The sequence below is a fragment of the Eulemur rufifrons genome, chromosome 30 (genome assembly GCF_041146395.1).
Source record: "Eulemur rufifrons isolate Redbay chromosome 30, OSU_ERuf_1, whole genome shotgun sequence".
In the NCBI taxonomy this organism is placed as follows: domain Eukaryota; kingdom Metazoa; phylum Chordata; class Mammalia; order Primates; family Lemuridae; genus Eulemur; species Eulemur rufifrons.
This window is the reverse complement of record NC_091012.1, coordinates 119,835,346-119,861,646: the sequence shown is the minus strand read 5'-3', so window position 1 is coordinate 119,861,646 and position 26,301 is coordinate 119,835,346. Positions and strand designations below refer to the sequence as shown.

Sequence of the window (26,301 nt, the reverse complement as noted above, 5' to 3'; positions counted from 1 at the left end):
GAACAAAGAATGGTAGTCAGAGTTCATTTCTTAAGTTCCTCCTTATCTGCATTTTCCATCATGTGGGGGTTTCTGAAAAACAACTCCAGAGCCTATGTTATGATGTCATCTTTTAGTTTCTATAGGTAACCAAAACACCTCTTGACTCTGGCTTGCTTGAAGGGCCGTTTTTATTTCTATATTCCTGTGCATCAGTTTGCCCATTCACTTTTCAAGACTAGCTAGGTGCCTTAAAGGACTCTACATTTTTCCTTTATTTTCATGTATGATGCCCCCATAGACCCCTAAGAGATGTCCCTGCTCTGTCTCAGGCTCACAGAGTGGACAATGATTTGCAGCAAAACTCTGTCCTTGTTTGTTGACAAACTTTTGTCTTCCTTCCTGTGATAAGGGTTCAGTGAAAACTCAGGGAAGGGACCCCAGGTAATTGTTTTTCTTCCTTGGTAGGTCTGGACTTTAGGCAGATAAGGAACTTCACAGAATAACTTTATTCTATATTTTGGGAGATGCTCTGAGAGGGAGATGTCAGAGGGACCTTGACACTTCTTCATTTCAGCATGTCAAGATGCCATATTTTAGGCTACCAATTTCTGAGCCCCAACATTGGTAAATTGTTATGCTAATTGGTTAGAACTCTTTTTGATTTTTTCATTTCAGATTCTTAATATAGGTGAGAAATTATGACATAGAGCCATAAAATCAGAGGAAAAAGATCATATCTGTGAGTTATTAATAGTTCTAGTATTAAAAGGGCATATTCAGTAGAGTGCAACTGAGAAAATTCTAATGTCTGTAGTAATATGTTAAAATGTTCACAGAACATGTTGATGTATTATTAGAAAAGATTTCAAAATTATTTTGCTTGTTAAGTAAACAGTAAAAAAAAACATTTTTCATTAGGTCAATTTTCAGGATTACTCAGAATGAGAACATTTATAGATATAAGAGAAAACTACCTCCAGAGGAGTTTAAAGAGATTATATTAAAATATATAGTTTGCATCTAATGATTAACATTTTGCCTTGAACTAATTTTGAATTTATATTTTAAATCATGGAATATAGGTTCTGAAAATTTATTTCGGGTGCATTCATTTGAGGTGGATGTTTATTTTATATATATAGATGTATTCATTCATCTTCTTCTAATCTGAAGTTCCTTATCATCATCGGCCCAGGCTAGCTCTGTTTCCTTGATGTATGTGTATGTGTATGTATGTGCGTACACATATGTATATGTATATATGCCCTTTTAACTCCCATACTAATCCCTTTATTCTCCTATGACGAAGATGTATTCAATGAATATCTTTTTATTTGCATGTTTTTTATAAAATCTGTGTCACTGGTTTGTGTGCACATATTTTGAATTTATGTAAATTATGTTATATATCAGATACTGTTTTCTACATTTTCACTAAGTGTAAGTGTTGTGTTTTTAAGATCCATTTATATTATATACATGCACACATGTGACACACACACTCACACAATCCAATTTCTAAATGCCTCATGGTTCTCCATAGTAGATATCTACCACATTTGACTACATTTCTTCTCTTGATATGGATAAACAGTTGCCCCTCAATCTACACAGACACAAATAATGCTGTAATGAACCTCCTCATGTATGTCCTCTTATAGATCTGAGTGGAATTTTCTTGAGGTGTGTACATGGGAGTGGGATGGCTGTGCCATAGGTAAATGTATTATTTCTGTGTTCTCCAGAATGTTGCACCAGTATGCACTCCCACTAGCAGTGCTTGAAATTTCCCATGATCCCTTATTCCCACCAATACTTGGCAATGAGTAGTATTCTAGTTTTCACTGGAGAGAAATGTTTAATCTATGTTAAACACTAAGTTTTGCAAGGGTGTTCTAGTCCATTCTCCTCTACTGACTGATGTTTATTATTTTCAATCCACTAAACTAGTCTGAAGATAACATTTACTGCATGAGAATTTGTTAGATGTGATGTATTTACTGGAAATTAATAACCTTATTTCCTTAGAAAAATCTCTTCGTACATTTTATTAAATATAAATGCTTCTAGGCTTTAAAATTGGTAATAGTTTATACTAATATTTCATTTCTCATTTGACCATAGCATATTATTTTGATAGAGTATTTTCTGTGGTAATTGTTGTCCAAATAATGTTAAGTACTTAATTCCTTAAGTACTTTAAGGAATTTTAAAGTACTCTGTGTGTGTGTGTGTGTGTGTGTGTGTGTGTGTCTGTAAACGTTTATTATGCACAGGCGGGAGGGGCTCAGTCCTTCTTGGCTGCTGCTTTCCTCATGGCGGCCTGGACGTTGCTCAGCTCCTCCTGCTTCCTGTTAGCGCAGATGTATGTCCCCACTCTCTTCTTGATGAACTTGAGGGCCCGTTTGTCCTTGGAGACCTTGAGCAACTCCATGGCACGGCGGTGCTCATAGGGAGCGAAGCCACACACCTCCTGGATCATGTCCTGCACGAACTTGGTGTGTTTGGGGAGGCGCCTGCGGCGGCGGCGGCTGTGCCTCGGTTTGTTCACGTTCTTGGTCACCTTGTGGCCCTTGTTGAGGCCCACGGCCATGGGGTAGCGCGGAGCCATGACTGTAATCTCTGATGGCGGCTGCGCCGGAAGGCTTAAAGTACTCTTAAATTAATAAATGATAAAATCCTATTTTTACTTAGAATACTTTTAATGCCATAATTCACTTTTCTATAAGTTATGTGATGGGATAACTCACATGCAAACTAAATGGAAAAACAGCATAAGGTTTTCAAATTAAATAATTTTGATTTTGCATTTATTTTAAAAACAAAAAAGAATATAAAGACTACTGACATATATTTCTGCTATTTTTGTAAAATTATGCAATGGAGATAAAGGTTTAGTATAAAGGTTTAGTCCAAAGAAATAGCCACATAATAGCAGAAATGTGAATTACAACTATTCTAAATCTCTTTTAGTCAACTGTTGACCTAACCTTTGCTAAATGTATCTAACTTTTGTTAAATGTACCTAATTTAGTACTGCTGAGCAGCAGGGAAATAATGTATCTGTTTGTTAGGGCAGAAAGGTGTGATACCTTTCCTCAACCATCCTAATGGTCATGGCAGATACTCCCATATGTTACAAGGGCAGATTATCAAGAGACAAGCCCAACACTTTTATTTAATTGAAGTTTTGTGTGACAAGAGAGCCTTCAGAAATGAAGACACAAAGACCCAGGGAAAACTGTATTTTTATCCTTAGGGTTGATAAAGAATGGACAGCCATGAATAAACGTGATTGAACAAAAGGGTGTGATCTAATGGTAACAGACTGAGGGTGAAAGTCAGCAAGGCCTGTCTGTTCAGGTTCCTCTTGGCTTCTCTGTGTAGCATTCTTTCCTCTCCAGTATAGGGCAGGACCTCTCTAAAATGAGTGTCATCAAGGAAGAAGGGAAAGAATGACCTTTCTAGGTTTTATGGCTTGCTTTGGGGGAGAGGGGTTTTAGTTTCTATGACCCACCTTGGGGAAGAGGAATTCTGGTTTCTGTTACTTGCTTCCTAGAAGAAGAGGGTTGGGAAATAGGAGGGAAGGAGAAGGTCAAAGAGAGACTTTGCTTTTGAGGCCTTCTAATCTCCTTTAGTTTAAAGTACTCAGCATGCCAAAATGCCAAACTTTGGGGGTATCATTTTCTGAGCCCCAACAAGTTAAGAAGAAATCCTGGGAACAAAGTTTCTCTCCCCATCTCTCTCACACAGAGAAACAAATTCACAAAAATGATTATGATTGTCAAGATATTTCACTTCTGTACTTAAATATTAATTTGAGTACTTACCAAAGAGCGTGAACAAATTATATATACATAGTATTTATAATTGACAAATAACAATTGTATACATTTATGGTATAATGTGAGATATATATGTAGTGGAATGATTAAATCAATATAATTAATATGTCCATCACCTCTCCTACTTATCTTTTTTTGTTGTAAGAAAATTCAAAATCTATTTTTTTAGCAATCTTGAAATACACTTCAAAGACCTTCAATCTAATAGGCAAACATACCCAAAAAGTTTATTTCAGTAAAATGTGGTTACATACTATGTTTGGCTAGCATAATAAAAATATGTCATTTCAGACTTTTTCCTCTTAAACTTTTCAATATATTTGATTTTTCACTTCTATAATTTGCTTTATTTAATTTGAGATATATTTTGATGTTTTTAGAACAAATTCTTTACTTTCATTTCTTCAGCCACTACTGAGAATCCAATCATCAAGTCACTCATAGTTTGTTTACTTAGGGCTTTGCACCAATCCCCAGTCTCTTCAACTGGCTACACCAACCACCGTCACTCCTCCAAATATAAAATAAAATAGAACAATAAACAGTTACAGGTCAATGATCTCAAAGTGCTATCAGCCCATCAGTGTTAGTGATTTCTAACCACTTATGAGAATAATTTCTTCAGCCTGCCACATACTGTCTATCCTATCAATCCATACTAGGATCAAATGATCTCAACATGAAGGTCCTGTCTAATTACAAACATCTCCATTTTATTCCCTCCCCACAAAATGTATTATCTACTTGTTTTGTTTGTTTGTTTGTTTCTTCAGTCATTCATTCACTAATAACAGTTTACTTCAATGATATATGTCTATCTTCACTTTTTATTCAAGGTCAATTCCTCTGATGCTCTTCATAAGTATCCCTCTCAACTATTTAAGGTCTATTTGTATTGTGTAAAGGCTTCTTATAAACATGACCTACCTGGTTTTGTAAACTATGAGGCTAGTTAGAGAATATCACTAAAATACATTCTCTAGCCCTTAGCCCTACAGGGATTCAAACTCATGATAGCAGTGTTCTGCCTGAAGATGTGACGATGGTGGTGATGGGACACTTTCTAACCCCTGGGTTACTAAGTCCTTCTGAATATTTCTGGGTGACAAGATCATTACCATTTGCTCTTCACAAAGATCCCTCAAGTACCAGAGCCAATATTGAAATCCAGGACTGTGCGACTCCGGATGCTTTGCCATGCTCATCACCATGCCAATTCTCTTGACATGCCTGGGAGCCATTTTACCCCTTTTTTGGTAAATTGTATTTCATTATTGTTTACTCTTGATCTAATATTTATATGCCCATTATGTGCCAGATACTGTGCTAAATAGTTTAAATGAATTATTTCATTTCATCCTCACAATTCTATTGAGATGTAAATTTATGAATGAACAAGCTGGGACGTACAGCATTTAAATAACTGACCCAAAGTCAGGCAGCTAATAAATAGTGGAGCTTGTATTTAAACCCAGTTTACCTTACCTTAGCACCCATGCTCTAAACCCTTATGCATGCACAATAGGACAATAGGGGTTTTGGCAATTCAGGGTTTGGTGAATTGGTTAACTGTGTGTTCGAGATTATGATACACCTGAAGGTTTTTAGATTCCCTTTAATGATTGCTAGGTCACAGATGGAGTGAAGTAGTCAGGAAATAATTACAGGGGTTGGAGTTAAAATGAAATTAAATCCAGATTGATTATAACTCACATTTCTTACTTTTATATTTTAGCTTCCTTTGTGCATAAATACCATAAATTTAATAGTTTTAACTTATTATTTTGGTCAAAACAAATTTTGTAATCCTAATTTTTCTATTGTGGCATTTATGCTGTTTGGTCAAATCGAGGATTTTTAAATTTGAGTTTACCAAGTAAAACACTTAAGTCAAAGTCCAAAGCATATCTTTTTTTAATCCCAGTACTTTAGAAAATGATTGCACATAGTAGTTGCTCAATAAGTATTTATTGAGTGACTGTGTGGAATTTAATATACATTTATTATTAATATTGTCCATCAAATATTTTTTCATCTTTTAATTGAAAAGTATTTCCTCTTTGGAGAAATGCTCAAATTCTGATATATCTTTTTTCTTAATAGAGTATCATTCCAAAGTCCCCAAATGTTTAAGGATGTTATTAAATGTATGTAAATAAATGAATGCTTAATGGAAAAATCACTTAAATTTTAAGGCAGTGATATGTACCATTCTACAGAATGTGTTTTTTTCCCCCAACTTATGATGATTAAAGAAATGGCTCTGAGATGAGAAAGTATACTAGTTCCTAAACTTAGCCAACCAAGCTGACCATTTTTCTGAAGGTCAACTAGTTGTTGACTGACGTAGGATAGCCACAGATGTAATAACTGGAGAGTCTAGAATCTAGCTCTGGGAGATTTTCATCTACCACAGGTTAGCTCAGACATGTTCTCATGTCAAAAGTACAGGTGCACCAAAAGAAGAGACATGTAAGTATTGATTCAAGCCTCTGCTTTACAACTTCTAACATCCCATTGGCCCAAATAAATCACATGCTGGGCTCATACTCAGAGGACAGATTAGATGGCAAAAAGTGTGGTTACAGGCAGGGATGAAGAACTGGGGTCATTAATACAACCAACCTATCAAAGAAGCTTAACTAATTGCATCTATTTTCATAAATTATATCTGGCATTTCCACTAAACATTTTGATTCTCTACTTAGAACTGAATCCTAAAAACTACCTTACACACACACACACACACACACACACACATAAGTTCGTTCATTTTCTGTTTATATTGGACTTTTTGCTAATATAATTCATTAGTTTAAATATTCATTTCTATAGAGACTGAGCAAAAGGATAGCAGTCTTTTAAACAGAAATATCACACAGTATGGACTTTGCGATCAGAGTGCAAGACAAATATCATCCACATGACATTTATCAAATAAAATTTGTGTGTGGACATTTTACTTACAAGCACACATTGGAAGAAAACCATATATTTTAAAAATAAAAATGAGCTAATCATTCTACAGACATTCCAGTTGCCTATTATAATGAAATTGTGTGTTAAGTGTCACTCTTAAAGCAATGGAGATGGCATTTGCATATCAGTTTAATTGCTTTGGATTAAACATTGAAAGATGAGAGCCAAGAGAGCTTATTAAGCTGAAATGAGGGCAAGTGATAAAAAAGTGATATTATGTCAACACTACATCTGGAGGTCTGTTGCTATTTCCATTTTAAATCCTAAATTGCAATGTTTCTAAAAAATTATCATCAAATGCCATACAGTCTTGAAATATAGTAAAAAATTAAAAAGGTTAATGCATGAATTGTGCTTGATAAATTTAATTTGATTTGAAACCCAAGCTAGGGCTTTTTCTACTTTGTTAAAATTTATTTGTTCTTAATGTACTACACTGTAAGCTTTTGAAAAACATTATATCTCATTTACTGCTGTATCTTCAGGGCTTTGACATAGGATTTCTTGTAATAGATGCTCAATAAATATTTGTGAATACATTGTCAACGGAAAAAAAGCCAAACTCTGTAAAATAATTTTAAAGAGATTTATTCTGAGCAAAATTTGAGGATCATGCCCCAGAGCCATGCCCAAAAAGCCTTGAGCAAGTGGACTCGCTGTGGCTGGGTTACAGTTTGGTTTTATACATTTCAGGGAGGCAGGGGTTACAGGTAAAGTCATAAATCAATACGTGGGAGGCATACATTGGTTTGGCCTGAAAAGGTGGGCCATCTCGAAGCAGGGGGCTTGCAGGTTATAGGTGGGTTTAAAGATTTTTTGGGGCTGGGCACGGTGGCTCACGCCTGTAATCTTAGCACTCTGGGAGGCCAAGGCGGGCGGATTGTTTCAGCTCAGGAGTTCGAGACCAGCCTGAGCAAGACTGAGACCCTGTCTCTACTAAAAATAGAAAGAAATTATATGGACAGCTAAAAATATATAGAGAAAAAAATAGCCGGGCATGGTGGCACATGGCTGTAGTCCCAGCTACTGGGGAGGCTGAGGCAGGAGGATTGCTCGAGCCCAGGAGTTTGAGGTTGCTGTGAACTAGGCTGATGCCACGGCACTCTAGCCCGGGCAACAGAGTGAGACTCTGTCTCAAAAAATAAATAAATAAATAAATAAAATAAAATAAATCTTTGGCTTGTAATTGGTTAAAGACATGAAGCTTTGTCTAAAGGCTTGGAATGTTTTGACATAGTTACTGTTTATCAGAGATAAGCCACTGGACACAGATTTGTTGTGTAAATTGAGGGCCTGCAGGTTTGTCTCGCATACCCTTAGGCTTGTTAATGGGTTACAAAGGATGTCCCCAAGAAGGCAGAGGGGCATGATGAGGCATGTCTGACCTCACCCCTCCTGGCAGGCAATTTAGTTTTAGGATATTCCTTTGGCCACGAGGGGGTCCATTCAGTCAGCCGGTGGGGGGGGGGTGAGACTTAAAATTTTATTTTAGTTCACAACATGAATAAATGAACGAATGTAAGGGATGGCAACATCTTCATAGTTACTGTAAAACATTCTAGATGAGATGCTAGGTACTGCTGATTTTGGTTGGTGCCTGCAACTGTAGCCACAGGCTCCCTACTACTCAGAAACACTGTGTGTCCACTGGCCTCCTCCCTGTTTGCTCCAGCGAATGATACCATCATTAAATATATAAATTCCTGCAACCACCTACTTTGAAGTAGGCTATTTGGAATGGGGAATGTATGAGGCAACTTGATTTGTAATTCTTAAGGTCTTCAGTAGGGATGTTTGACTTGAAGCGCCTATAAGAAACCACCATTTATGAACAAGATCCCCTTGGGCTGCCCAAAACAAAAAAAGAAAGAAAAAAAGAAATGATCATTTGTTTGTGGTGACAACAGCATCAGAAAGCTGATGACCCATCATTTTATAACTCAATAGTAATGCAAACTTCATTTATTTGCATTAGAGAATTCATACCACTTCCAGGTGGTCCCTGTTGCTCACCACCACAGGGTGATTTTCTGTTTGCCAGGTAGAGACAGAGTCTCCCTCTTGCTCAGGCTGGTCCGCCTCCCAGTGTGCTAGGATTATAAATGTGAGCCACCACACCTGGCCTAGAGGGTGAGTTCTTAAGCACCATGCTGTGAGTGCACAGGTGACTGAGGTTCCTCAAAGGCCCCTGAGAAAGAAGTCGTTTGTAGCCATATTTATTTGTTGTTGTTGTTTTAAATTTTTAATTATGGTAAAAACACATGTAAAATTTACCATCTTAACCATTTTTAAGTGTAGAGTTTCAGTCGAGTTAAGTATATTCACATTGTTGTGCAACAGATCTCTAGAACTTTTTTATCTTGCAAAACAAAAACTCTATGACTGAATTCTGTATCTGGATAATGGGCACACTTATAACTTTGACTCAAGCAGTACAAAAGCAATCCATGTAACCAAAACATTTGTATCCCCATAATATTCTAATAAAAAAACTGTATACCCATTGAACAACTCCCCATATCCCCTGCCACATCTGTTTTTAAGTTTTATCATCCCAAACATAGCACCTCATTCTGATAGGAGTCCGTCGGACTATTATTACATGATATTATATATTAACAGAGCAAGAGAAATGTTGTTTTATTTGCATAGATTAGTATATGCCCAGGATTCAAACTTCTAAAAAATGCAGAAAAAAATTGAGTGATTTGAAGTAAAAAGGAGTGTTTTAGTGATCTGTCTTCTTCTTGTTCCTCAGTTTGGCCTTGGACTTTTGCAAAAGAAAATTGTTCTGTTATAGTTCATCATAATGACCTATTCCTAACTCCTAAATTCAGGAATATTTTCTTAGTTCAAAGTCAAGAAAATAAAAAAAAGTTGTATTTATTTTTTTGTATCTTATATATTACTTTAATCTCTGCTTTAAAATAAATTATATTCAAATATTGATTAAAGCATAGTTGATCCTCCATATTCCTGGGTTCTGCATTCGTGGAGTCAACCAACTGCAGATTGAAAATATTTGGAAAAAAATTGCATTTGTAACGAACATGTACAGATTTTTTGTCATTATTCCCTAAATACAGTATAACAACTATTTATATAGCATTTACATTGTATTATCTGTAATCTAGAGATAATTTAATGTATATGGGAGGATGTGAATAGGTTATATGCAAAGATCATGCCAATTTATATCAAGGAAGTGAATCTGTGTATTTTGGTATCTGCAGGGGGTACTGGAACCAATTCCCCACAGATACCAAAGGATGACTATGTGTGTGTGTATATATGTGTGTGTGTGTGTGTGTGTGTGTGTGTATACTTGTATATGGTAAAATTTTAATCAGTCAAGTAACAGTACTAATGTCATATAAATGCATGCAAAGTTATGCAATCTATGTTTGAGAAAATAAAAATACCTGAAAAAGATATTTATATTAATATACATTTTCAAGTCTTAATTTTCTTTATATGTACTACATATTCAATTCTCAGAACAACCCTATGAAATAGTTTGAACTGTGGTGTAATAAAGGATTCTATGGAAATAGACTACAGAGGGGTGGTGCTTAAGTAGAGAAGGTGAAAGGAGTTCCTGGGTGAGTGTCTCCATCAACACATGAAGGTGAGAAAGAACATGGCACATAGATAGCACCAATAGTTATGTTTGACCAGAGCCATAGATGTATGAGTATGGAAGTGGTAGGAGAGGGAAAAGAGAGATAGGCCATGTCCAGGTCAAGAAGATCTTATATAGCCAAAGAAAATAGTTTTAACTTGATTTCACACAGCATATTGATGCAGGGAAGGTTATTAATCAAAGGAGTATGTAATGGTTAGAAATGACACAGATAAAAATATTTTATCATAAATCCCTTTGCTAGTATCAGGACCCATTCTACCTCAGACTTCATTATACTATTACCTTAGGTTGAGTGGTCATTCAGCTATTAAGAAGGAAGTTTGAGAATTTCTCTAAGGACCCCTCAAGATCTATAAGTCAGAGTAGAAGTAGTTTGGGATGATAAAAGTATGCAAATAAATTTTGTGTTCTTTAAAAATTACTTTATAATTCAATCATTTTGTCAATTATTCTAGCACCAAACATTAAAGGTTCTGATACTCTCAAGGAAGTGATGGATGTCATTGTATTTGGGCATGTGAAGTGAAAGATGTTTACCAGTCATCCAAGGAGATGGTTCAAATAGCAAATGTCATTATAGTAAAAATAAAGTCTTTCAACAATGATAACTATTTAACAAGTATATTTTTCTGACATTTTGATAGCTCATTCTTTTTAAGCAACCTTCATTCCAGAAAACCAATAAGATGACATTTTTGAGTAATACAAATCTTTATACTCATGTATATGAAATATTTTAAAAGTACATATCTACATTCATGAATTCACTCAAAATTTTTTAGTGGGGGGAAGGATTTGACCTAGTAATTTAGCTTCCTACTTACTCTGTTTTCCTAAAATATTTTGTTTAGGAGGTGCAGAACTCATTTTTAATTAGCAGACATATTTAAAGATATTTTAATATCATAATTATTCATTCTTTCCCCTATAATTCCCTGTTATAATTTGCTTCATCAATTCATCTAAACTTATCATTTTTCATTCACTATAAGCCAAGAAACTTTTACCTTTTCTCTCTCGTGATTATTACAATGTCTGATGGGAACAAAATAATTGAGACAGAATAGGGGAGTAAGATGAATGGCAAACAGGAGGTGCATTTGTATATTACAAAGTGTTTGCAAAATAATAAACATCACATGAATAATGCATTTGAATAATATTGTCTGGCAAATAATATTAATAATCATATGTCCAAATTATCCCTCAGTTACTGAAAAATAAAAACAAAGTGTCTAATGCTTCCAGTTTTGTGAGACACAGAGAGAATTCACCATATGGGGCTTCTAGATGCAGTAAAAGGGATTTTGTTTATTAATAGAGGATTAAAAATTTAAATATATACATATATAACTATATTTATATTTACTACTTATATATTTATGTTTACTATATATATGTGTGTACATTTGTGTATATATATTATACAGTCAGCTCTCCATATCTGTGGTTTCTGCATCCGCAGATTCAACCAACTATGGATCAGAAATATTTGAAAAAAAAAGAATGATTGCATCTGTACTGAACATGTACAGTCTTTATTCTTACCTTTATTCACTAAGCAATAAAGTATAACAAATATTTACATAGCATTTGCATTGTGTTAGGTATCATAAGTAATCTAGAGATGATTTAAAGTATATAGGAGCATGTGCATAGGTTATATGCAAATACTATACCATTTTATATAAGGAACTTGAAAGTCTGTGAATTTTGGTATCCATGGGGCGTCCTAGAACAAATTCCCCACAGATATGAGGGAAAAAAATTTAATGTATGTGATACTAATATACTGAGGCATTCAAATTCCTCATTTATTTTTAAAAGCCTAGTATATTTTTTTAAATTCATTTCCCATGGTGTATTTGGCTTGATATTAAGGTTGACTTTTATGTAATGTAACAAAAACATTATTTGCCCTAATACTATTTCTATAGTTTATTTTCAGTTTAATTACTTGTGTTTTTTTCTTTCAAATATTTACATATCAATATTTAAACATCTTCCATTAATCTTGATAACAACCTTAAGAAGTAGATATTACTATTTACATTTTACAGATGAGGAAACCGAGACTCAGAGAAGTTAGGAAATAGGTCTAAGATTTATAAATTGCAGAGCTGGCATTTTCACAGTGTGGTTGGCATCACAGTCCATGCAATAAAAAAAAAAAATCATTTCCTTGTTTTTATCTAGAAAGCATAGGCTTGTGCTTCTGGATATAGTTTGCATACTTAGCAAAGTAAAATACTGACATCTTTCAAAAAATAAATACTCAGAAACTTTTTATTGAATGCTCTTGTGCTAGTTTATTTTTTAAGAGAAAAAAGTAAAACAAGACTCAGGATTTTAGAGCGGTTGACATGCCTCTCTTCATTTACCTTTTGATTGTCTTGCTGTGTGCCCACAACTTGAATGTAGCTCAGCTATTTGTGGCGCTACTGTTGCCACAGCCACTGGATGCTACAAGGATCTAAACTGTTGCATCTGATGCTGCTGCTCTTGCTGCTGCTGAAAAGCATAGGAGAGCTGGAACCTCTGCTGAGGAAGACTTTATCCAATCTTTTTTGATCAGAGCCAAGCTGAGACAACCCAGGTGCCTGGGGATGCAGTAAACTTCCCACTCCAGAAAGGCTAATGAGAACAGCTTGCTGGGTGGGTAAGGCCTGCTCTTGACTGCTTGAACCTTGTGCAGAAGCCTGTAGCATTGGCTGTGGAGGACGAGAAGTTGTGGGTTGCTGAAGGAGTAGAATCAACTGATAGAGTTGCTGCTGCTGGTGCTGCTGCTGCTGCTGCTGCTGGTTCAAAATGAGGGACCTATATGGAAGCTGGAGCAAAAAGCCCAAGACCTGAAGTATTTTTTTTAAAGAAGCTGAACACCTACTTGCATTGCAGTGGGCCATGCGTTTGATAGTTGACCTCCTGAAGACAGAAGGCGCTAGCATTAACTCCTGCAGGAGCCAGAGCACCAGTGGTACAGCCCAGCACTGGGTTTGAACCACTCACCAAAGCCTGGGCTCCATAGATTGGGGCCACCAGTCTGAAGACCTTCAGGCCAGTGGAGTTTGCCATGGCCTGGGTGTCTGGGGTTGCTTTGAAGGAGTTGGCAGGGGACCAGGCAGCTGGAGGAGGCATGCAAACTCCACTGAGATCCACAGAAGACTTCCCGGAAAGACTTGATGCTGCAGGAGCAGGAGTAAGAGACTTAGGAAAGCTGCCTGTTGAGGAGGAAAATTGTTTCCCAAGGAACTCTTTCCTGAGCTTGAGGGAAGTCATGTATGGGTGGAGGTCAATGTTTCATTCCTTTCCTCAATACTGAAGGCTGGACAGACATGAGCTTAGGCTGTTCTGGTTTTTTCCCTGAAGAGAGTTGACTGAGACTGGCTGAGCCACTGGTGCTGTGTGGCGTCTTGCCTGGACCTTTGGCTTTGCTCTGGACTGACTCCTGATACTGATGGACCACCCTCCCAGCATCAGTCTGTGACCCTGGCCTAAGACCACTTGAATGGTCATCTGGGGAGAAGAAAGGGGAACACACCTGGCTCTCATATCTGGCTTCTTTACGTGACGATATTTTACCAGAGAAAGGTGGATCATTAAGCAATCGCATGATGGTCTGCTTCGTTTTCTGGTACAGACTGCCAGCTTCACATTCAAATACACAATCATCTTTTACTTCCTGAGCTGGCCAAACCATTGGTTGTGAGTCATCAAATTTGATAAGACTTTTCCCCTTTTGCACATTTCTCCCCATTCACTTCAGAAGGTACAGCCAAGTCACTGGGTCTGTTTACATAGATCTATAGAATTTCTTGCCTTAGAAATTTTCAGGTCGTAATGGAGACCTGTTATCTTCATCTGTCTTGTGCCGCTACAACAAAATACCTAAAACTAGGTAATTTATAAGAAGCAGAAATTTGTTTCCTCACAATTCTAGAGGCTGGATTGTCCAAGATCAAAGTGCCAGCATCTGCTGAGGTCCTCACATGACAGAGGGCAGGAAGAAGAGAGAGAACCCACTCCCTGGAGCCCTTTTTATAACAGCATTAATCCATACTTGAGGGCAGAATCCTCAGGACCTAATCACATCTCATTAGGCCACACCTCCCAACACTGTCGTATTGGGGATTAAGTTTCCAACACATGAATTTTGGAGGACACATTCAGACCATAGCATATGCTTTGCTTTGCTTTGTTTTTCCCTCCCACCCTCCCTTCCTCCCCTCCCTTTCTCTTATTTCTTTCTTTCTTTTCCCTCCCTTCCTCCCTCCCTTCCTTCCTTCCCTCTCTTTCTCTTTCTTCTTTCTTTCTTTCTTTTTTTCTTTCTTTCTTCTCCCTCCCTCCCTCCCTCCCTTCCTTCCTTCCTCTCTTTCTTTTTTTGTAAGACAGTACTCTTAGCTCAGGAGAAGGTGGATAATGAAATAGCTCATGCTGCTGTTTCAGAGAAGATATAGAAATACCCCCTGAAGCACCATTTCATTGAGCCAGTATTCATCTTTTGTTTGTTATAGGCTGGCCATTTTAGAAATTCTGTGTGCCACAGGCTCGTTTTAACTTAATCTTTATTTATTGCCTGTTTCTCCTGAATTTGGTTAGCTCCTGTTGCATATCTTCCTGGGTTTTTTCTATTTTGAGGTTTTTGAGCTCATGATTCATGGTGTTCTTCCAATTCTGCAATTGTTTAAGCATAAATTCCTAAAAAAATAAAAATTTAAAAGAATAGGCTGGCCCAGTGGCTCACGCCTGTAATCCTAGCACTCTGGGAGGCAGAGGCAGGAGTATTGATTGAGGTCAGGAATTTGAGACCAGCCTGAGCAAGAGCAAGACCCTGTCTCTACTAAAAATAGAAAAAAATTAGCAGGGCGTGGTAATGCACTCCTGTAATCCCAGCTACTCAGGAGGCTGAGGCAGGAGAATCACTTGAGCCCAGGAGTTTGAGGTTGCTGTGAGCTATGATGATGCCATGGTACTCTAGCCCAGGTGACAGAGAAAGACTTGTCTCCAAAAAGTAAATAAATAAAAATAAAAAATAAATAAAAACATTATGAGAGAACTTGAACCACAAAAAAAATTAAATTCCTTATGGAGTGTCGAGTTACAGTTTTGCTCTGCTTCGTGCAAGGGTGGATGTGTATGTGTGTGAATGTGTTTTTACAGTGGGTTTTATCTGCTTAACTGATACTCAGCTTTGTTTTCTTTCCCCCCTGGATCAGCAATAGAAGACAACCTTTTTGAGGCAGTAGGATAGGGGGATCACATGGCTTATTTGATTTCATTGTTCAAGATCACTTTCTTCTGTTGCCACTATGACACGAAGATTGTTTTGTTTTTTTTTTATTGATGGTGGTGGTATAGTAAATAAAAGGTATACTTTTTCACAAGTCTATCTTCTGATTCTTTGGCACCATCTTGTTCATTAGGATCCTTTAACTTTAGTCAGTTCCTTTTCCCCCTAGCCACTAATTCTTCAAAGGACACATTTCTTATCAAAAGTGCCTCATTGTTCCTAAAAGGGGATGTCCACCTCTGGCCTTATGCTCTTTCTATGGTCCTTTTTTTTTGATTCCTGAATAATCAGTGCTCTAATCTACCTAGTCTCAAATCTTTTCAGTATTTCCCAGGATTGGACCTTGAACACCTCCCACAAGTTAATGAGAATATTAACTCAGGAGAAAAAGTAGATCAAAATGTCAGTTCATAAAGGAATACAATATTTACATATACAAAAAGGTGTTCAGCCTCACAAATATTAATAGAATTGAAAATTAAGACTAAAATAAAGGCTATGTTTTATATATTCTTTTTTGCTTTTATTATTTTTATTTGACACAAAGTATACATATTTATGAAGTATAGTGTGATATTTTGATGTGTATACATTGTATGATGATCAAATCAGGGTAATTAGCATATCCATAACCTCAAATACTTTTTTTGTGTTGGAAACATTCAAAATCTACTCTTCTAGCTATTTGAAAATGTACAGTAGTTGTGTACTATAGTCACTTTGCAGTGCTACAGAACATAGAACTTATTCCTCCTATCTAGCTGTACGTACTTTTGTATCTGTAAACCAGCCTTTGGCTATCCTTTGTTTCCCTTCACCCTCCCAGCTTCTAGTAACCACTACTCTACTCTCCACTTCTATGAGATCAACTTTTTTTGCTTCTACATGATTGAGAACATGTGGTATTCATCTTTCTGTGCCTGTCTTATTTCACTTAACATAATGTCCTACAAGCTCATTCGTGTTGCTGGGAATGACAGAATTTCATTCTGAAATACCATATGTTTTACCTATTTGATTGTCAAGGATCAAAACATTTCATAGCTTACCATGTTATCTAACGGTGTGGGGAAACAGAAACTCTCCAACATTGTTGTTGAGGGTTTTAATTGGTCCAATTCCTACGGATAACAAAGAACCTGGGAATATTATTTACCCCCAGGTTTGACTCCAGGGTGGGGGGGATGCATAAGTGGGAATTTTTTCACCATTGGCCTATATTCTTTTTTTTTCTTTTGGAGACAGTCTCGCTCTGTTGCCCGGGCTAGAGTGAGTGCCGTGGCGTCAGCCTAGCTCACAGCAACCTCAAACTCCTGGACTTAATCAATCCTCCTGCCTCAGCCTCCCGAGTAGCTGGGACTACAGCCATGTGCCACCATGCCCGGCTAATTTTTTCTATATATATCTTTAGTTGGCCAGATAATTTCTTTCTATTTTTAGTAGAGACGAGGTCTCGCTCTTGCTCAGGCTGGTCTCGAACTCCTGACCTCGAGCAATCCACCCGCCTCAGCCTCCCAGAATGCTAGGATTACAGGCGTGAGCCACCTCGCCCGGCCCATTGGCCTATATTCTGATTAAAATTATACTTACTCTTTGTCGATCAGTTAGTACCAATTTGATGGGGAGTACACGTGGTGCTTACTTTTCCATTCTTATGATACCTCACTTTCAAGGATGGGCTCAAGCTCTATCCAGGATAATATTCATTGGGTTTCCGTCAGGTGGTGGGGGGGGGAGGGGTGGGGTGGGGGGGGGTAAACTCACAACTAATGGATGTGGTGCGCACTGTATGGGGGAAGGGCATGCCTCTAGCCCTGGCTTGGGCAAGGCAAAATCATTACTTATAACCAAAATGTTTGTATCCCCATAATATCCTGAAATTAGAAAAAAAATTCTACTTACTTTTTAATGTTTTTCAAAGTAAGTGCAATGTTTACCCTGTTGCTTTGTATACCGCCAGCACACACCACTGCTATGCATGAGTGGGGCCGCAGCACTACTTCATTCTGAGTATCACTTGGTAACATGAGAGCACTCAAGATGAAATGAATAGCTAGGGCCAAAACCTAGGGAAACTGTAGCCTTTAAAGCGAAAGAAGAGAATGAATAAAGGCACAGAAGGAAAACTAGTGAAAGGCCTTCTAATAAAATCTGAATAAGAGTGGGCAGTAAATAGTGTTAAATGTCATAAAGTGTTCAAGCCAGATAACACAATGTTGAAACCATTAAAACCAGGTAACTATTGAAAACTAGAAGGTTACTGATAGCTTTAGTAACAACATTTTGAGAAATAATGGAGAGAAAATTTAGACCATAGTAGAAAAAGGGATGGATCTGGGTTGAGAAAGTGAGGAGTAGTTTGAACTACACCTAAAGGATTCTTATTACTAAAAAGAAATAGGTAAGTTACCAGTAGAAATAGAAGACACATTAATGCATAGAAATAAACATTACCTCTGTGCAAAATCTCTCAATAATGCAAAAATGGATGAGGTAAATAGAGCATGCATAATGATATCATAAATAATGTAATTTTGGAATTTTAGAAAAAGACATAAGCTTTCATGTAGACTTTCATTTTTTTAAGCCAGTCAAATTTATCAGTGGGGGGTTGTATACCATCTTTAGTGACACTTAAGGTTAATAAGTTCCGATTACCCACTACCATCGGACCAGCCATAGACTTTCATTTGACAAATGAGAAAGGAACATACTCAAAGTCACAATTCAGATTAATGACTTATTCACATTATGTGCTTTATACATTATAGACATAATAAATGGTAAATAATGACATCACTAACTACAAAGTCAAATTGTGCAGCAATACTTCGTACAATTTTGATTCCAAATAAATCCAAATTAGTAAAAGAAATCGAGAAGCAATGTAATAGCTTTTGCAAATTAGTCACCAAGGTAGTCAATTATAATTGTATTTAATAGACTAGTGAACAGAAGGGTTTTGAGAGTGGGAATTATTACAATGCTGTTGCATAAATTGGAGCTCTAGGAAAGCACTCAAGAAAAAGATGTCCAGCTAATCATTATATTCTTCGTATGCATATTAAGAATAATTTGGGAAAACTGCATCCGGATAAGACTGAATATAATTGGGTTGAACTACTATTTACATGAAAGTTCTCTCTTTCCTTTTTTTCTTCCCATTATCATAATGGACTCTTAAGGAAGAGACAAATTGTAACTGGAAATCATGTATACAATAAAGCCATTTTCAATTCTTTTTAACAGTTGTTTCATATGAGAACACGAGAAATTATCTTATAGTATTGACAGAGAAGTAGTTTCCACAGCTGAGTGTCACAAAGTCACCTGTGTAACTGTCCCACCTCCCCTCTGGCTAGGATTCAGTGTTTTTCATGACCCATACTTCTGAAAATACTGAATTTCAAAATGTTCCATGTACACAGCTGTTGACATCCACAAATATTTAACTATCCAGTCCTAGAATTCCCTTGGTGTTTCATCTATCTAAAACTAAGAAAAGAAAGCAGACTTAATGACAGATAAGCCTGAATTCCTCATGATTTATTTATTTATTTATCTCCCTACTGCTGCATCTGGGGATGACTTCCACTTTATGCCTCATTGTCAACTGCAGCTTTCTGGCAATATTATGAGACAAGATTAACTGAGTTTGAAATGTATGAGCCTTCACTTCCAGAAAGGGTGTTCTGTTCATATTGAACCTTTCTATAAAAATGAAAAAGTTGGATCTGGAGAACAGAAATGGAAGATGGCTGTATTCACAGTAGGATAAGGAGATTAAATAGGAAGAGCTATGTGATTTATCTCTTTTATTAGGTGACACTGAAAAAGAGATTAAGCTTTTTAAAAAGTGGTGACCTTGATATAAATTCCATATTTAGCCAGTGTTGAAATATTAATAATAAAGAGTATGTGTAACAATATTGGGTGTTAGTGAGAAGATGCAAAAAATGTAGTGAAGTTGACCGTGATGTTTATGGGGTTAATCCCTTACTGCAAAAATAATGGCAATACATATTATGTAGCAGTTTGTGCATTACAAAGTACATTTACATTAAGATACTATTTACTTCTCACAATAACTCTGTGAAGTATCCTTATAATTTTATGATCAGGTTAACTGAAGTTCAGAAAAGATGTTACTTGTTCATAGTCACTAATAAATTCTCCCCACATAAACATCCTCCTCCTCTAGTATTACTTATCCCATTTGTATGACAATTAGACCCACTTGTGTTTTATTTGTAACACTTTTAATCACACCTCTAACATAACACTATATTATAATATATTCTGACAACCAAAGTATAAAGTGTTTTATTCCTATATTGTTTTTGTTGATATGAATCCTTAATTATCATATTCTGAGCATGTTTATTTTTTTAAAGAAAAAATTAGACCATTTTCTTTTTATAAAAATGATCTATTTTGGCTAAGTTATTAGGTTGCTGGTATTTAAACCATTTTCTTAGGGGAAATCATTAACAAAAATGAAACAAGAAGTATTTGTTTTATTGACAAACAGTTTAAGTGTTTAATAAGCAAGTCTAATTACAACACCAAGGTTAGATGTTAGCCTGGTTTTCCAAGCCATTATTTTACAATTTATTAAGCAAACAAGGAATCACATGTCGCTCATCCATTCACCTGATGTGATCTTTTATACAGATACTACTAAAAGTCACACCTGGAACAGCTGAAAATCTTTTAGTAAAAGCATTAAAGATGAGCTCATGAACTCAGTTTAAATTTCACCATTTAAATTAGGTCAAATGAAAAGAACTCAAATAAGTAGTTGCCCAATCAGAGCCCATTATTTGTAAGTCATCAGTGCCCCCAACCTTAAAACTCCTCTTTTACCCAATTACTAAAAACCTACATCTAACAAAGTGAAAGGATTAATTTCCATTCTTCAACCTCTCAATCCCAGGTTTTCAAAGAAAAACCTATCTATGGAATACTTAACCAAAACCGGATAGCTATAAGAAATAGGTTCCTAACTACAGAAGTTGCAAAGTTCAAAAGAGTATGAAAAAAACTTATTTGGGAGCCGGTTATCTTCTTCTGCTGGGAGAATCTGCCTCTACAAAAAAAAAAAAAAAAAAAAAAAAACCACCAAAAAAAACTAATTTGAGGCTATTCCTTATTTGTAGCTAATTATTAAGCCTTAAGTGTTCTTGGCCATTACTAGGCTACAAAACTAAGTCATTAAAACCAAGCTAAAGTGCAACAGGCTTCTAATTGTACAGTACCTAGGCTTCTTAGTCATAGTTCTATTGCTTGTATACATTTTATACAGGTCACAGGCATTGTTAGTGCTTCTCTTTTAGCACTATAGGAAATAAATGAATTTGTGGGCATATTTAATGAATTCTATGACTAGGCCTGGTTACTGGCCACTCTCCTGTTCTCAACAAGGAAATAAGTCTTCCCACCCTACTATCTTTACTAAATCTAAAAGTCCTCCTCCATGGCTTCCCAAAGTTTGCTTGTTGTTGAAACAGATGTTTGTGGTTCTGGTGGCTCCATTTACAAGGTCATCCCATTATATAGATACAGCAAACCAGCTGCTATTCCAGCAGCAACTGCAAAAGCCAGCAACACAGTTCTCATGTCACTTTCCAGGTCATCTAGATGGAAGTACTCCACAAACCCATCCTAGAAAACAAAACAGAAAAGCACATTTCCAAGTATGGGTTTCCACTGTCTTAACACTAAACAGAGAGCAAGGGTAAATTAAAACATCTAAGATTCCCCCCCCAACACAGTGATTACAGTGAACTATTATCATATTTTACAGTAATATCCTGGTCACACTAGGATAATCTAAACAAAGGGCCTCTGGGCTGGGTGCGGGAGGCCGAGGCAGGCAGATCATTTGAGCTCAGGAGTTCGAGACCAGCTTGAGCAAGAGCGAGACCCCCGTCTCTACTAAAAGTAGAAAGAAATTATATGGACAGCTAAAAATATACATAGAAAAAATTAGCCAGGCATGGTGGTGCATGGCTGTAGCCCCAGCTACTGGGGAGGCTGAGGCAGGAAGATTGCTTGAGCCCAGGAGTTTGTGAGCTAGGCTGACGCCAGGGCACTCTAGCACCGGCAACAGAGTGAGACTCTGTCTCAAAAAAAAAAAAAGGGGGGGGGGGGCTCACGCCTGTAATCCTACACTCTGGGAGGCCAAGGCAAGCGGATAGTTTAAGCTCAGGAGTTCGAGACCAGCCCGAGGAAAAGCGAGACCCCCGTCTCTACTAAAAACAGAAAGAAATTAGCTGGACAGCTAAAAATATATAGAGGAAAAAATTAGCCGGGCATGGTGGCGCATGGCTGTAGTCTCAGCTACTCGGGAGGCTGAGGCAGGAAGATCGCTTGAGCCCACGAGTTTGAGGTTGCTGCGAGCCAGTTTGACGCCACGGCAGTCTAGCACCGGCAACAGTGAGACTCTGTCTCAAAAAAAAAAAAAAAAAAAAAAGCGGGGGGGCGGGGGGGGGGGGTTGGCTCACGCCTGTAATCCTAGCACTCTGGGAGGCCAAGGCGGGCGGATTGTTTGAGCTCAGGAGTTCGAGACCAGCCTGAGCAAGAGCGAGACCCCGTCTCTACTAAAAACAGAAAGAAATTATACGGACAGCTAAATATATATAGAAAAATTAGCTGGGCACGGTGGCGCATGCCTGTAGTCCCAGCTACTCAGGAGGCTGAGGCAGAAGGATTGCTTGAGCCCAGGAGTTTGAAGTTGCTGTGAGCTAGGCTGACGCCACGGCACTCTAGCCAGGGTGACAGAGCGAGACTCAAAAAAAAAAAAAGCCTCTGAGAGTCCCCATTTTTCAGGTAAAAGACGATAAAAACCCTTACTTTCACACCCCCAGCACCTAATATCTCAACTGCGTAGGCCGGTATTTTCAACATAGGTATATCCTGTCTGAGAACCATATATGTATGTTTAAAACACAGGTTCCACCCCACGTGTAATCAATTAAGATGGGGGCCCTTAGGAATGTATTTTAGCTATCATCCCCAGGTGACTCATTTCTTCATGGTTTGAATCCACTGGTTTGAAGAGTATTCAACTGAACGGCAACAAAAATAGTAGACAGAAAACTAGGATTTTTGATACAATTCAAGACTGCAATACCACTGTTTCTAAGGACCCACTACTTAAACATTGAGCAACGAGAGCCGCATGATTTAGAGCCTGGAAAACTGAGTCGTGCATCATAAAAAGCTTTACATATCCCCACCTTCCCTCTAAAAATTTTTCATTCCATTTCCGCTCCAAGGCCCGCTTCAATCTTAAGGTAAACTTACCCAGCCTCTTTGTTCGACTAGCCAGTCACGTTTTTTCGTTACAATCACGTCTGTGATACTTTCTGCTAATGGTTCAATGTATCTTTCTTGATTTATGCTCTTCAGGTGTTTCGCCACACAGGCACCAAAAGAAATTAGAGTCGTAATCCTGCCCCAGCTTATTACGTTCTCATTCAAAACACAGACCATCACTTCAGACAAATATTTGACACCGTCTACGTTTCTGATGTCCAGTTTCCGAACCATGCCTGAGGAAGGAAAACATGCAGGTCCTCATTGCCTACTTTGTCTAAACTAGCGCACAATTCGCCAGCCCACCCACGGGGGGAGAGGGGAGGTATCGCTATTTGGGCTCTCTAGAACTCAGGCCAACCCCACCAGAAAATTGATATCTCACCTTTTCTGGTCTTCGAACAGAGTTGCATTTCCAAAAGACTCAAAGAGGGCAGAAACACTGACTCACGGCCAGAATATTCTGGTTTCAGAAACACGAGGAGACTCGTTTCCTTCAGTTTCCACCCACCCTCGGAGGAGCCCAGGGAGAGATGGAAAAAAGGCAGCGAGCGCAGCCTAGGCGACTTTTATCAACTCTCTTACCTTGGAAGGCAATTTCGTGTCTGCGCTGCACATTCTCCCCGACACGTCGTAAGGTCTCTAGCGCCTTTCTGCTGGCGCCCCCAAACCTGACCATTGGTTTTGGGTCCTTGCCGCCGGTCGCCTGCTCCCAAAAGTACTGAGAGATAATCTCCAGCGACTGCCAGTACAAATGGTCCTCTTCCGCCTCTGCTCGGAGGGGCTTTGAGGGTAACGACCCGTCCATGCTGGGGCTATTACTGGCCCCCCCAGCCAACTCCGGCACGGGGCGGGTAGCCGGCTGCTTCGCGACCCTCTCGTGCCCGTCTAGCACTTCTTCTGTGGGCAACACTATGGCATCGGCAGCGGCACCTTCCACCTTCTCAGGCGGCAACGTGGCAACTGAGAGCGAAGAGCAGCAGCCTCGTGAGGGTAGTAGGAGGTCGGGGACCCCGGCACCAATGGGGAGCAGCCGCGCGACCTCCCCCCGCCGGGATTCTGCCAATCACCGCGCAGGCTTCCCCTCCCCCTACCTTCCCGGGGCTCGTGGTCTCCTTCGGGGCAGCCCAAAGGCACGCTGGGGGGAAGGGTGGTGCCCCTGCGGCCCGAATCCGGGCCACCCACAGTAGAAGATGAGTCCCATTCTGAGTTTCTTTTGAGGCCAAACATCAGAAGCCGCTGTCAGGAATGCCTGGGTGCGAGAAATGGGGGAGGCCATGACTTCTTACTTGAAGGACGTGGAAGTAAGGACTGCTAAACCATTTTTTAATGAATAGGAGGTAATTCAGATTAATGGCTTTCCTTTCTAGTAAGAAATATCTAAAAATTACAATGGACTTAAACTGATACTAAAGTTCTATAGAAAGGAAACCAACTGTGAAATGTGCCTAAATCATATGGAATAAAAGTTGCCCCCCCAAAATCTAATTCTACTTTTATTTAAATAATTCAGTTTAAATTCTGCCTTTTCTCCCTTCCCTTCCCTTATTTTTTTTTTTTTTTGGTTTTAGATTTATAAATAAGAGGCTTTCATCAAAGAAGATTGCAAAAGTACCTTTATTAAATTTGCTATCTTTAAACATTATTTGTAATATTTGCAAACATACAACTGTATAATTTATCTTTCTTCTTTTACCTCATGGGAGACCTTTAGGAATTATGAATAATGTGGATTAAACACTCAAATGTTTGTTTCCTAAAATATTGTATTGGCCAGGACCTAGTCAGTTAAAACAAATTCATTCCAGATAGTTCAATACGGGGAATTCAATATGGGAAATGGGATATGAATACACTAGAAGAGCTGAAATGGCCCATAATTTAGCCACAGCAGGAATTCACTACTATTTCTACATATGGATGGAAAAAGAAAGGAAGGAAGTGGTGTTAGAACCCTGAAACTGAAACAATAGATCCTCTCCCCGAAAAATCCAACCCTGAAGCCATTTGTGAGGTGATCCTGGGAAATGGAGAAACTATGTGTGGGATAAGACTCCCTTCCTCAAAGGCTGGGAACAGTGGCCCACGAGTGTACCCTAGCACTTTGGAAGGCAGAGGCAGAAGGATTGCTTCGGGCCAGGAGTTTGAGACCAGCCTGAGCAACGTGGCGTGGCGAGACCCGTTCTCTACAAAAAATAGAAAAATTAGCCGGCCGGGGGTGGGGGGTGGCCTGCGCCTGTAGTGCCAGCTACTTGAGAGGCTGAGCCGGAGGACTGCTTGAGCCCAGTAGTTTGAGGTTGCAGTGAGCTATGAAGATGCCACTACACTCTAGCCTGGGCAACAGAGAGAGACCCTGTCTCAAAGAAAGAAAAAAAAAAGGCTCTCTCATAGTACTTACACTGTTATGGAAGAGAAACTATGTACCTATATAAAGAAGAAAGACCAAGAAAAGATCAATTAGTGATAACTAAGTATAAAACACAGTGATGTACCAAAAAATTTATTTAGCCTTTATTGTTCTTGTGGATTTCTTGCATTGGATTTTTTAATGTTGCTTTGAAATATTTATCTTAATTATTGAGTTTTTGGCACCTCCTCATTCATCTCATGCTAGTTCCATTGGCATAAGCCTATAATGTCTTGAAGGACTTCCAGCTATTTTGCTTGAAAAATTGGGTGGATGGCATGGCTGTCAGATAGGAGAGCCGAGGGTAAGAGTAGAGTTGGGGGCATAAGTAAAGATTTGTGGGGTACACTAGGTCTGTAGTAATTTATTTAGATTTCAAAGAGGTATGATAAATAGGCAACTGGATATATAAATCTAGAGCTCAGAGCTGGAGATGTAAATATAGGAGACACAACATAGAGATGGCATTTAAAGTAAGAGGGTTAAATGAGATTGCATGGAAGGAGATTAAATGAAATGCATATAAAGCTTTTTAAACAGGTATAATGAAATACACATACTGTATAATTCATCCATTTAAAGTATACAATTCAACATTTTTTATTGTGGTAACATATACATAAGATACAATTGACCATTTTAATCACTTACACTAACTTCCCATTTCTTCCTCCCACTAGCCCTTGGTAACCTCTACTGTACTTTGTCTATGAATTTGCCTATCCTAGGTACCTCATATAAGTGGAATCATACAATACTTGTCCTTTTGTTACTGGCTTATTGCACTTAGCATAATGTCCTCAAGGTTCATCCATGTTGTAGCTTGTATCAGAAT

General features: G+C 38.1%; 3 protein-coding genes across 3 annotated transcripts in view; 1 reads left to right on the top strand and 2 right to left on the bottom strand.

The window, feature by feature from the left end:
• Window positions 1–26,301, top strand: part of IL1RAPL1 (interleukin 1 receptor accessory protein like 1) — a 1,283,297-nt gene that overhangs the window by 740,156 nt on the left and 516,840 nt on the right. The window lies entirely within an intron of this gene.
• On the bottom strand, window positions 2,256–2,608 carry LOC138378499 (large ribosomal subunit protein eL36-like). Its single transcript, XM_069463822.1, has one exon. It carries the CDS (start codon window positions 2,591–2,593, stop codon window positions 2,270–2,272), a length of 324 nt encoding a protein of 107 aa, XP_069319923.1. The 5' UTR covers window positions 2,594–2,608; the 3' UTR covers window positions 2,256–2,269.
• LOC138378361 (induced myeloid leukemia cell differentiation protein Mcl-1-like) lies at window positions 21,275–23,867 on the bottom strand. Its single transcript, XM_069463713.1, has 3 exons — window positions 23,645–23,867; window positions 23,048–23,295; window positions 21,275–21,403 (listed from the first exon to the last, which is right to left on the bottom strand). Exons 1-3 carry the CDS (start codon window positions 23,865–23,867, stop codon window positions 21,275–21,277), a joined length of 600 nt encoding a protein of 199 aa, XP_069319814.1.